The following is a 13,885-nucleotide window of genomic DNA, read 5'->3' on the forward strand; positions in this document are numbered from 1 at the left end:
CTTCCTAATTTCTTTTGATGTCTTTCAGGAAAATGCCACTGCATTGCCCTTTTTGTATGTTAGCTCACTGTTAGAATTTGTTTTACCTGACCCACTCAAAATTTGTTAGAGCTTTGATTGGGATTGTATTAAAGTTGTAGGTTAATCTAGGCAGGGTACTTTTATACTGTTAAAAACCCCTGTTGATTATAAGATACTTATTTTGAAAATGTGTATCTAAAAGTTTTATCCCATCGGGATGTCAAATCCAGTGATCAAAATTGCTTACAAAAATCTCTTTGAAATGAGTTAGGTAGTTTAAAAATACATGTGTTTTTTTGTTTGTTTGTTTTTTAGTTATTTTTTAGTTAGCTGGAGACGTAGCAGGAGAGACTTTTGAAAGTTTTAAAATATATGTCTACTTCTCATTCCGTTACAAGGCAGCTGGGTCCCTTCTTGGAGTTATTTTTCCAGAAAATTATTCCTTAAATTGAGATAAAATTAGTTTCTGTCTTCTGCCCTAAATGTATCTATTCAACATTTCAAGTTTAACAAATGTAAGTGTCTGCATTGACACTCTATATGTTTGCAGTGTGTATGTTTGCATTATAATTCTGTATAAGATAAAATTCTATAAACATACATATATTCCCTTTTTGTTTCCTTACTCTTTTTTAATAATTAGTTATTGTATACTTGCGTTATTCCTTCTGCTTTTTGCTCCCTGCTTATATGAGAAGCAGTTGAATATAATTTTGAATTTAGCATAATCTTCTGAAATTTAGAAATAATGTTTTAATTTTTAAAAATTTTTTGAAATTGAGGTATAACTGACATAATAGTTTTAGGCGTACAACTTAAGGATTTGATATCTGTATATATTGCAGGGTGTAGAAATAATATTTTAAAAGTGATTTTATCTTGGAAAGATAACTTAGAAGTAATTTAATTTTTCAGAACTTTCGAGCATGCTGTTTTAGCTGCAGGAACAGATTTCCGATCTGACAGACTATGGGAAATGTATATAAACTGGGAAAATGAACAGGGAAACCTGAGAGAAGTTACAGCTATATATGATCGCATTCTTGGTATTCCAACACAGCTGTACAGTCATCATTTTCAGAGGTGGGTGGAAAAGTCCGATCATTAAGATATATTATGATTAATCAGGTAATTCTTAATATTGAGGATTGTAATTCTCTTGAAATGTCATGTAAGATTCTTTTAGATACAAACAGGAATAAAGTTTCTTGCTTGATAATCACAATTTACACACTTTTGAATTTTGATATTTTTCCACATACCTTATGAAATGTTTAGGAATTTTAACCATTTTTAAACAGAAGCTTCTCTATACCCCTTTTATAGATGAAGAATAATGGGACTCCTAAGATATTTCAGAGTGGTGAAGAATGAGAAAATAGAATCAAATTTTAATTATTTTTTGTGGTACTAAATTTACAGTGTACATGGCACATAAAAATGCTTATTTAAAACTTAATGATTTACTTAGGATGCCTTGGTTGGCTTAGTCAGTGGAGCATATGACTCGATCTCAGGGTTTTAAGTTTGAGCCCCACTTTGGGTGTAGAGATTACTTAAGAAAAAAAAGTTAAAAAAAAACAATGATGTACTAAAGGTACATTTTTGTGATTCATATAATACCTTATGTTCAAAACTGTGAAAGATCTATTATTTATGTAGTAAATCTAGATCTGTTTATATCAAAATCAAAATCAAAAATCAAAATCAAAGTCAAAAATAATTTCATTTAAATTTTCCACTATGAATTTGTCCTGACTGGTATCATTTCATTTTTATGAGTACTGTTAAAACAACTAATTCTGTGTGATACGATTTCCACATTCTGTTTTCTGATGTACTCAAAGTGTCCCACTGATATGGACTCAAAGTCTTTCTAACAAGAAAGTATGTGTTGTAAGTATTTACTATGTTGATAAATACTTGCTTTTTCAGCTACCATATTTTCTATAGTTTGTTACAATTTTTATAAGTAGTATTGTGTTAAAGCCTGTAAGTTAGGTACTTTTTGAAGGATTTTCTAAATTTTTCTTTACTGAAAAAATAGAAGACTTAATGAAGCATCTGAAAAGTACCGTGGATCAGTTTGCTAAAGACAGAAGTTATGCTGATCCAGTTTAGGAATAGGAATGATGTAGATCTGAATATACTGTCTTTGTTTTTTTATGGAGTATAGGAGCTGCACAGGTTTCTAGGCAGAAACTTGCTAAAAGACATTATTAACACAAGACTTCCCATATGCAAATGCTTGGTGAATGTTTGAAAGAATGAGTGAACACAAAGTTTTTAAAAATCCTTATGAGAACAAGAGGGTGCCTTTTCACATGCCAATTTTTCTAGGATCTATAGTATAGATACAAAGTCTGTGACAATAAGAACTTTATTGTTGGTAAGAAAGATAAATTAGGAAACACTTGTTATATACCATTTGCCATGTACGAGATGCTGTTCTGAATCCCATATAGTTAATGTAATCCTCACATGAAGCCAGTGAGGTATAGGTACTATTATTATCCCCATTTTATGGAAGTAGAGGCACAGAAAGATTAAAATACTTGCATGATGTCACAGAGTTAGTTAGTTGGAAGCTGTTTGGAACCTAGACAGTGTGGCTCCAAAGTTCTTGGTATAGTTTCCTCCACATCTTTTTTTTTGTTATTAAATGAATATCCCACTAGATTTTTAAAAATGTATAGATGCTTATAATAGACATTAGTGGATTGCATTACAAATATTGCTCTTTAATCTGCTCTTGTTCTTTTAATATTTTGACATTTTCCTTATCAGTGTATATAGCAAACTCACAAGTAGTGTTTGTGTAAGTAAATCTTATGACATGACTAACTGCTTTGTGAACTAGGGGAATGTTTTCTTTTGCCTAATACACTCCTCCTACTTAGTTGTTTATTTAGCACTAGCTATGTAAAAGATTATATACCATTTAAGTTGTAGAAATAAAGGCTCAAACAAGTTATGTGTGAATGGTGTTGGCCGTCAAGCTTGTTGAAAATGTAGAAGAGGAAGCGCATATTTTTTTTAAAAAGTGTTCTAAGTGCTGTAATAGTTTTTCTGTTGTGTAGGTTTGTATACTGGATATACACTGATGACATCTCTAAGAAAGTATCTAATTTAAAATATTGTTAGCATGTGGACTTTGTTGATGTGATCTAACTTCTCAGACCCATGCCCTCGTAGTTCCTAAGCTCCAGAAATAATATCTAAATACTGATAATTTCCCAAAGGGCAGTATTTTTTACTTCTATGGCTGTGATATCTTTTCTGCTCCCCCATTTGTCTGGTTGCTCATATTACCCAAAACCAGATAGCTTACTGTTTTCTATATGAAACTTTCTCTAGTTTAGCAAAATAGAAAGTATTTCTGTCATTTGTGCCAGCACTCTGCCTATTTATTTACATTTGTCTTAACGCTAATAACACCACTTTAAATTTATGTCTCTTGTATATAGTTCTTGCACATTGGTCAGTTTCTGAGACTTACTAATACTTTTTATCCTTAATACCTAGGAATAGGGCTCAGTATATTAGATACTCAGCCATTTTTTATTGAATAAATTAGTTTTCAGTAGAAAAAAGGCTGATGAAAAATTACTGCTTAGTATTCCTATTTTATCACCATTTGAAAGAATTTCCTATATAACATAGCAGTTATTTTAAGTTTGTGCTCTGTAAGTAGTTAAAAGTTTTTTATTTGTATCCTAACAATTTTAATATTTATACGAATATTAAATCTGTTCATTTTCTTACTATACTTTTGAGTTCTTCATTAAAAAATTTTTTTTAATAAGGAAGTCTGTATTTTTTGTCTCCCAATGGTGAAACGGATCCAAGTTAAGCCTCTGTATCCATTGACTATGCAAAATTTAGATTAGTTTCCAATGTTATTTACATACATGAGTGACAGCCTTAAAATCCATAAAAATTCAGGTGTCAGTAGCCTAAATCAGTTTTAAGAAACTTGGGAAAATATCCATAAGATTGGAACATAAGATAAATATACAACTATGTGTAATAATTTGATTGGAGAGGTTGGTTTGGATCAGCATAAAGACTTTATCTAAGGAGATTGGATTTTAGCCTGAATGCAGGGTAAATGTACTGAAGTTATTTTGACATGGGCTGGGGGGCAGGGAGGATATGATCATGTTTACTATTTTGTTTTTCATGTTTACTTTTTAATATTTTTATAGCAATATTGGGGTTGAGATGGGAATAGTGAGACTAGAGGCTGGAAGAGCAGTTTATATTTAGAAGGTGAAATCAATAGGACCTGGTACCCAGTGGAATGTAAATGATAAAAGCAAAATAGAAGAGATGTAGAAACTGAGTGGTTGGCAGTACCATTAATCAAAATTAGAAATGCTGAGGGTGTTGATTGTGGATGAAATGACACAATTAGTTCAAGATGTTGCATAAAATTTCCAAATTTAGATAGTGTAGCTATTTTAGGTCTTTAGCTTGGTGTTTTTTATTAAAATTTGCATATATATATACTAGTGTGCATGGATAAAATGAAATGACTTTTTTTCCAAAACACTTTTTGCTTAAAATTAACCTATTTCTTTGTGCAGAGTTTTGGCAATTGGATAGAAAAGTATGGGCTTGAGTTATAGGTTTTAGAGTCACCATAGGATGCTTATTATTTCTGTATTAATAAGATTGGGCATGAATTAAATGAAAATAGATGAGAACAAAATGTCAGATGGAGTCCTTGGCAATCCTAACATTTAGGGACTGATAGGAAGGGACAACCCTCAGAGGAGATCAAGGATCAGTCAGAGACTTGGAAGAAAACCAAGAACGCAGTAACTCTGAGCCAAGGGCAAAGAAGGTTCTAAAAGGAAAGTGTGGTTAAAGGGCTTAAGTAGTGAAGACTTAAGTGATAGTGATAACGTTTAGGATAGAGGCTGTACTGTGAAACAAGTGTCCATTTAATTTTGCATGTAAAAGGCACTTGGTGGCTTTAATTAGGGCAATTTCATTGAAGTTTTTGGCACAGACACAGATTCAGGAGTAATTGAGAAGTGGGAAGGAGCTACAAATGTTTGTTGATCATTTATAAATGATCATTTATAATTTAAATAGGGATTACTATTATTTCATTTTAAAGTAATTTTGCAGAAAGAAAGAAAGAAAACTTTGCAAAATAGCATTGTGCCATTTTACAGATGAGAAAGCCAAGACATAAAGAAGGGAAAACTTCCCATAAGTCAAATAACTAATAATGGACAGAACTAGGATTTGGATTTATGCCTCTCCATGCTTTTTCCATTCCATTGCCAAGGCATGAAGAAAATTAAGTTGTCTGTAGACCATTTAATCAAGTGGTAGCTTTCACTATAGACAAGGAAAGGGTTTGGTTTTAAATCAGAATTTTTTTGGAAGAGTAATGTGTAGTAGTAATTGAAAATGGGATCTAAAATTACGCTTCGTATATAGAGCATTTATTTTCATTGGCTTCTTTTAGATTTAAAGAACATGTACAGAATAACTTGCCTAGAGATCTGTTAACTGGTGAACAGTTTATTCAGCTGCGAAGGGAATTAGCTTCTGTAAATGGACATAGTGGTGATGATGGTCCTCCTGGTGATGATCTACCATCGGGAATTGAAGACATAACAGATCCAGCAAAGGTAACTAAACTTAGGGAAAAAATCCTTTAATGCATGAGAAACTAGACTTTATATCCCTTTACTTCATGTGTTGTATCACTTGTAGCTCGTATAAAATTAATTTCTGATTGAGGCAAGTGGGAATTCTTTAGCTGTGGTATAGTTTAAATACAGATTTAACGTAAAGAATCTATTTTACTATGAGACACCTGGAAATAGCTTAGAAGGGGCATTTTGCCTGTGTTGTGATCTACTAGCCCCTTTTAAATACATACACATGAGAAAGTGGGTTTTTTTAAGGAGATTTTTAACTAACTTTTAGTATTGTTAATTGTACTTTACACATAATTGATAACAGCTTAAAACTTATCACAATTATAAGATTAAAGTAGGTGTGAATAATACTTAAGTGTAAGCAGTAATATTAAAAAATTTCATTATCTAACTTGTGTGATTTAAATTTTTTCTTTTTCTTCCCAAGCTAATTACAGAAATAGAAAACATGAGACATAGAATCATTGAAATTCATCAAGAAATGTTTAATTATAATGAGCATGAAGTTAGTAAAAGGTGGACATTTGAAGAAGGTGTAAGTGTTTTTGTTTTGTAATAGGCTTCAAAATATAAAAATAGGAATAATGTATTTTTCCGTTTTGAGTAATGTCTTTACTATTTTGTTTATTTAAGTAATAAGACATTTGTCCCACTTATCTCTACCATTATCAGTTTTCTGTTATTAATTTTAGAATCTTATAGAATGAATTCAGATTTATTTGATTTGCAAGATATGTTTACTCTGAACCATTTTATTATAGTTCTGTTTTTAGAATCAAGTTTGAGTTCATACTTTACGTATTACAAAATACACCCATTTTAGATGTGTAGTAAAATGAAGGTTTCCCCCCCACAGATTCTAATTATTTTTGTTTTTGGAATAGCTTTATTGAGATATAATTCACTTACCATATAGTTTACCCATTTAAAGTGTATAATTCAGTAGTTCTTAGTGTATTCACAGATACATGCAGCAATCACCATAGTGCATTTTGGAACATTTTCATCACCTCACAAATTCCTTACCCTTGGGGCGCCTGGGTCACTGAGTTGCTTAAGCATCCGACTTTTTTTTTTTTTTTTTTTTTTTTAGACGTTTATTTATTATTGAGGGAGACAGAGACACACACAGAGCATGAGCAGGGGAGGGCAGAGAGAGGGGAAGACAGAATCCGAAGCAGGCTCCAGGCTCTGAGCTGTCAGCACAGAGCCCGACGCGGGGCTCGAACTCACAAACTGCGAGATCATGACCTGAGCCGAAGTCGGTTGCTCAACCAACTGAGCCATCCAGGTGCCCCAGCATCCAACTCTTGATTTTGGCTCAGGTCATGATCTCCTGGTTTGTGAGAGAGAGCACCACATCGGGCTCTGTGCTAACAGCATGGAGTCTGCTTGGGATTCTCTCTTCCTCTCTCTGCCCCTCTCCTGCTCGTGTGCACATGCACGTTAAAAAAACAAAACAAACCTTGCTTTTTAGCTGTCACCCCTCTACTACCTCACCTGCCTGTTCTAGCCCTAAGGTACCACTAATCTCCTCGATGTTTCTATAGATTTCCCTATTCTGGCCTTTCATATGAGAGTGGAATCATACAGTATTTGGTTTTTTGTGACTGGCTAGTAAATTCAGTTTTGGCATGTATGTGTACATTATGGTATGGCACACTACAGCAATTAGGACATAGAACTAGTCTGTCATCCCAGAAAGTTCCCTTGGCCCCATTTCATTCAGTAACCTGTATCCCACTCCTAGCCCCAGTTACCTACTGATCTGCTTTCTGTTATGTAGCATAATTGTTCAATTTTAAATTAATAAAGAAATAAATTTGCTGAAAATAAAAAAAATTGTGTAGTGCCATTAAAATGACTAAATAGAGAATACATTCTGTTTCTTCAGTTTTTAAAGCCTAAGAAATTTAAGGGGTTTTAGTTGTATTTTTTTATCATGAAATATGGTGATGGAAATTTTCTTGGTTCACCATCATTAATTATGTACATAGTTTAGATAGTTTGTATTGTTCCTATAGTCTAGTGTTTTCTGGTGTTGGTATTGGTTTACTTTCGTTGCAATGTCCTACTTTTTTTTCCTGTTATACTTTTGTTACAGATTAAAAGACCTTATTTTCATGTGAAACCATTGGAGAAGGCACAACTAAAAAACTGGAAAGAATACTTAGAATTTGAAATAGAAAACGGGACTCATGAACGAGTTGTGGTTCTCTTTGAAAGATGTGTCATATCATGTGCCCTCTATGAGGAGTTTTGGATTAAGGTAAGAAAATTATATGCTCTGAAACTTGAACATATTATAAACATTGATCTAGTGACTAACCTTTTTTGTACTTCTGTTGAATGTTGTTCATATAACTATATCTGTTGCATTAGGAGATGGTCTGCTTGCAACCAGATTTGACTGCTGCATATGCCAACCTCGTTGCCTCTCTTCGTCCTTCCTTACAGAAACTAGTCTAGTGGTTCAATAAAGGTGCTGAATGGGTTTAAAAATAGAATTTTATCGTTCTGTCACATATTTAATGGCTTGTTCAACTGTAAATTATTCAGTATTTCCTCTGTTTCTGTACGTAGTATGCCAAGTACATGGAAAACCATAGCATTGAAGGAGTGAGGCATGTCTTCAGCAGAGCTTGCACTATTCATCTCCCAAAGAAACCCATGGTGCATATGCTTTGGGCAGCTTTTGAGGAACAGCAGGGTAAGAATGAGGAAATTCAGTTGATATTTTTGGGATTTTAAGTTAACTTCAAGATAAAGTTCTAGGAATTGAGTCTTGAGGGATGGTATAGAGCAGAGGTCAGTCTTGTTTTTTGTTTTTGCTTTTCTTCCTTCAGGGGGTAAACTTTTTTTCTATTAAAGGCCAGATAGTGAATATTTTAGGCTTTGAAGGCCATATGGTCTCTTTCCTGACAACCCTGCCATTGTAGCCCACCCAAAAGCATCTGTAGACCATAGATAAACAAATGAGCACGGTTATTTTCAATTAAAAAAAACAACCAGGCAGAGGGCTAGATTTAGCCTGTGGACTGTTATTTGCCAATACCTGGCATAAAGGCTATTTCAGAAGTTTAAATCAAAGCATAAACATTTAATTAACATTTCTAGGTAATATTAATGAAGCCAGGAATATCTTGAGAACATTTGAAGAATGTGTTCTAGGATTGGCAATGGTTCGATTGAGAAGAGTAAGTTTAGAACGACGGCATGGAAATATGGAAGAAGCTGAACATTTGCTTCAGGATGCCATTAAGAATGCTAAATCAAATAATGAATCATCGTTTTATGCTATCAAACTAGCCCGACATCTTTTCAAAATACAAAAAAACCTTCCAAAATCAAGAAAGGTGCTTTTGGAAGCAATCGAAAGAGACAAAGTATGTATTTGTATTTTAGAAATCTTCCATAAAAAAAAAATAAATGGTCGTTTTTGTTTTTTTTCTTTCCCATTTTGGCAACTATGATGAAAGATTTGGTCTGTATGTAATATATTTTATTACTAAATGAAGACAACAGTCCCTCTAAACTGATGTTGCCATCTTTAACAATTGTTTAAATTATTATGTATTAAAAGGTTGAGAAAATTAAGATTATTGGGTTAAAAAGTGTTGCAGACATTGTGACACTTTGTATTTCCCTCACATTTAGAAATTTCACAACAAATTTACTGATAGTTTTAAGTAGAGGACCTGGGAGAGTACTTTATAAACAAAAACATGGCAGATGTCTATGTTTTAGCAACTGTAACAGTGAGATTCTTTTTTAAAGTATTTCGTTTTACATATCGGTTGGCAAAAGGCAGTGTATAGGAAATTTCTTACTTTTTAGATTTTAAGCTAATGACAGGTCTGTGGAACTGTGGAAACCATTTTTTAATGTTTTATATTTGTCATGGTAGGTCAAGCCACAGTAAACCTAAGATAAGATACAGGGTCTTAACTTATTGGCATTTAATAATTTTAATAGTTGGGGAGATACCAGGATGATGTCATTACTTATCAGTATGCTAATTAGTTTTTTCACCTGTTATGTGTATGCTGAAAATATTTAACTTGAGTTACATTTTAATGACTTTCAATATTTTTCAAATTTAGGCATAAAAATTAAGACATTTTAAATATCTGTGTTCTAATCAAAACATTTTAGAAATATTATTAATTGATACTGCTTTTTACACAGGAGAATACAAAGTTATACCTCAATTTACTTGAAATGGAATATAGTGGTGACCTCAAACAAAATGAAGAAAATATCCTAACTTGTTTTGACAAAGCTATACATGGTTCATTACCTATTAAAATGAGAATTACATTTTCTCAGAGAAAAGTGGAGTTTCTTGAAGATTTTGGTTCAGATGTTAATAAGTAAGATCTTAATTATATATTATTTGAATAATAAATGAGCATTAATAATTTTGTATGAGTTTAATGATTAGTAGAAGTTAACATATTTCTTTTTCCTCATATATATATGGGGATAAATGCAGTTTTGCAAATGTGTATGTGTAACAGGATATATGGTTTGTGTTTCCTTCAAATTGTTTTCAAAATTTTGGCATTGTAATGTAAACAATGAGAAGGCAAGAAACAGCAAATCCTTTGAAAAAGTAAATGGGTCAAGGATTGAACCTTGAAACACAGAAACAGTATATACACCACAAAAGGTGGATGTGGTTAATCTAGAATAGGGATGCCATTTTATCTCTGATTGGAGGAAACAGTATGGTTGCACAGATGATGCCTAGTGGCCTCATTTCATGCATTGTAAAAAGCTGAAAGTTGAGGGTGGTGGAAGGGTTTACTCTAGGGGATTTGGGAAAAGGACAAGTTTGCAACTTATATTTACAAAATAGAAGAGCAGAAGTATTGATTAGAGCATTGCTGCTGTTCCATTCTTAACTGATTGTAGTAGGGAACTATCACAGTTCTTATAAGGCATGTCCCTTCTCTAATTACCCTAATTTAGAGTGATTTCTATTGAAACAGCTGTTGATAAAATGAGGATTATTTGTCTCTGTTTATGTATGTGTGTATACATTTTTGATGGTTGAGTAAAATTAAAAAACATTTAACAGAAGTTAAATTTTAATACAGTTGTATATATGTGCTTTACATCATAGTAAATGTTTTCCATGAATTGTCTAATGTAAAATACCTAACGGTCTAATGAGGCTGTAGGTACTGTTCTTATTTTTTTGTTGCTACTGTTGTTCTTTTAATAGATGAAGAGAGGCTTAAAGAGATTAGGAAGTTTTTCCAAGGTCAGTTAGCTATTATTACGTTGTGCAACTGGGATTAGAACTTGCTTCAAAGTCTATGCTGCTAACCACCTGTGCTGTATATTTAGTGTCTTCTGTTTGTTTTGCACTGAAGAAAGTGCACAAAAGAAATGGGATATGTAATTCTAGCTTCTAGTCTAGTTGGATGGTTTAATCAGAGGAAATAGGTAAGTATATGAGGTGGCACAGAACTGTTAAGAAGGCTGTGCTTTCTGTGGATCAGAATGGATTTGTCATCCTTCACAGAGGAGATGGGGCTTCATTTGGGTACTATGGGATTCTGGTAAGGAAAGAATAAAATTGTGGAAGAAAGTTAAAGTTCATGTGAAAGTAACATCTGCTTGATGGGAGGATTTTTGAAGTAGAAGGTGTGATGTTGATTGTGCTGTGCTTGGTTCAGAGCACACGCAGTGCCATGATTGACAGTAGGAAGCTATTAAGAATTTTGACTGGGATTAAATGACATATTTGAAATTGGCAGTAATATGTGGACAAATCTGAGGCTTAACACAAAGATAACAGGTCCTTGCAAATAAAATTATGGAGGGTCTGGATATCAGGTCTAAGATTGTTGTAGTTGAAATTTAAAAAGGGTTTGACTGAAAAATAGATGAGCTTAGAAATTAGAAACTTAGGAATTTAGGTAGTAGGTATTGGTAAGAACTGATTTTTTATTTCTTTTTAATTTTAGTTAGCCAACATACAGTGCAGTATTGGTTTCAGGAGTTGAATTCAGTGATTCATCACTTACATACAACACCCAGTGGCCACCACAAGTGCCCCCCCTTAGTACTCAGGAATTGATGTTTAATTCAGCTAAATATATACTTAAATCCTAGCTGTGTCACTTACTATTTGTGTATTCCTCACTTTTCAGATTTTCTCATGTATAGATTGAGTCTCTTACCACCTAATCCATAAGTGGATTCCTTAAGCCTTAAGGAAATTAGTCCATTTAAAGTGCTTGGTGTTGAGGAACAACCAGAGCACTGGGATTAACAATTTCATAGCCTCTTGAACATTTTAGGGCCAGAGTTATTTGTTGTTATCATTGGATGTGTATATATGCAGATTGCTCAGGGATGTTGTATATGCATGTAAATTATCAAGGTCATTTCTACAGAAATGTTAACTATCTGGGTTAGGGTTAATGATTACTTTAAAAAATAAGGCCATCTTTGTTTTTAAAAAAATATTTCAGAAAATGGTAAAAGGAAAACAGAATCTTTAGGATTTTTCTGTCAGTTTGGCTTCAAGTGACATTGTTTTTGAAGTTCTGAGTTCCAGGTGAGACTTAATACGCATATTATATCGGAATTTTTTTACTAAAAAAAATCATCAGTGATAAAAATTATATTGTATTTTTATATTAGTTCTAATTCAGTTTATCACATGGTCAAAGTTTAAATACACTTGATCCTAATTGGTGTCAAGTGTCTTTAATAAGCATGGTTAGATTTCAAAAATGTAGAAATTACAGAACGTTCAGGACTTCTTTGCACTGGACAAAAACACATCCTCAAGGCCACTGTCTCAGTTGTACAATAACTTCTTAGGCTCTCCCCGTGTGTTAGAAATGATAATAAAAGGTAGCTCTTGACCAATATCCCATCAGCTCAGTCAACTGTAGTAGTGAGAACAGGCACTTTTCTAGTAGCTCAAAAATCCTGGGAGTTATTAAACGTCTTGGTTTGGGTCAAATGTTCACTCTAAACCAATTATTGGTCAGGGATATATAGTGCTGTGGTTGGCCAGTTCTGAATCCCTGAAGCCCATTTGAATCACATGGACTGAGAAGGAAAGTGTAGAGCAGTGGTTTCCCAAGAAGAAATAAATTGGAAAAGGTGGCTGGGAGGAGGTTTGCTTGCAGGTTCATTAAAAAAAAAAAAAAAAATTCATTGCAACATATTTTTGTTACCAAGTGAAAGTAAGTCCAAACTTTAAAACTTTTAACAGTTTGGCTTTTGTATATTCCATAGGATGTTATTTTTCCTTCCCTCTCAGGCTTCTGAATGCTTATGATGAACATCAAACACTCCTAAAAGAACAGGATTCTTTAAAAAGGAAAGCAGAAAATGGGTATGTAACTTCTTGCTCAGAATGATTCATGATGCTTAAAAAAAAAGACATTTCATTGCTAAAATGCCTTTAAGATAAATATTAAAAAAAAATTTTTTTAATGTTTATTGTTTAGCGGGCGGGTGGTGGGGGGAGAGCGTGCGTGAGTAGGGGAGGGGCAGAGAGAGAGGGAGGGAAACACAGAATCTGAAGCAGGCTCCAGGCTCTGCTCTGTTAGCACAGAGCTGAACCCAGGGTTCAAACACACAAACTGAACTGTAAATCATGACCTGAGTTGAAGTCAGACGCTCAGCACCCATAAAGATACGTACTTTTAAATGTTGCCTTCAAGTTGTGGTAATTTAGATACTTTACATTCATGATTTGAAAAAAACTGTACAAAACTTGAGTAGTTGAGAACTTTACTAAAACAAATGTACACAGGTACAAATGTAAACATGCATACATTTGTTTTAAAAGTACTTACTGTGGGAATTTAAAGTTTTTTCCCTTGTATTTAGGTCAGAAGAACCAGAGGAAAAGAAAGCTCACACAGAAGACACAACTTCATCATCTACACAGATGATTGATGGTGATTTACAGGCAAATCAAGCGGCATATAATTATAGTGCATGGTATCAAGTGAGTTCACCTAATTGAATTTTTTGCTTGTAGATGTTATTCGAAAATGAAAATAAAAATAATTTAATAATTTTTTATTTAATAATTAGAATAATTTATTTAATAAAATTAAAAATAAATTAGGATAGTCTTTTTTTTTTTTTTTTTTATAACAACTACTTCTATTCCAGACTGTATAATAAATTGTCTTTTG

At 33.1% G+C, this 13,885-nt stretch overlaps 1 protein-coding gene and 1 non-coding gene across 7 annotated transcripts in view; both read left to right on the top strand.

Moving 5' to 3' along the window:
- The window catches only part of PRPF39 (pre-mRNA processing factor 39), a 39,583-nt gene that overhangs the window by 24,822 nt on the left and 876 nt on the right, over positions 1–13,885 (top strand). For 5 of the 6 annotated variants that reach the window (XM_032593706.1, XM_030319023.1, XM_032593707.1 and 2 more), the window contains 9 exons: positions 937–1,104; positions 5,507–5,672; positions 6,133–6,240; positions 7,810–7,974; positions 8,289–8,415; positions 8,823–9,091; positions 9,894–10,078; positions 12,997–13,071; positions 13,572–13,692. In XM_032593706.1, coding sequence (XP_032449597.1) covers positions 937–1,104; positions 5,507–5,672; positions 6,133–6,240; positions 7,810–7,974; positions 8,289–8,415; positions 8,823–9,091; positions 9,894–10,078; positions 12,997–13,071; positions 13,572–13,692 — 1,384 coding nt within the window. Of the gene's footprint in view, positions 1–936; positions 1,105–5,506; positions 5,673–6,132; positions 6,241–7,809; positions 7,975–8,288; positions 8,416–8,822; positions 9,092–9,893; positions 10,079–12,971; positions 13,072–13,571; positions 13,693–13,885 lie in introns of those variants that run through there. The other variant, XR_003969539.1, reaches the window with a different exon arrangement.
- On the top strand, positions 9,167–9,252 carry LOC115517536. Its single transcript, XR_003969976.1, has one exon. It is a non-coding gene; the product is annotated as a small nucleolar RNA SNORD127 (small nucleolar RNA).

This window comes from Lynx canadensis, chromosome B3 (assembly GCF_007474595.2).
Source record: "Lynx canadensis isolate LIC74 chromosome B3, mLynCan4.pri.v2, whole genome shotgun sequence".
Taxonomy (NCBI): domain Eukaryota; kingdom Metazoa; phylum Chordata; class Mammalia; order Carnivora; family Felidae; genus Lynx; species Lynx canadensis.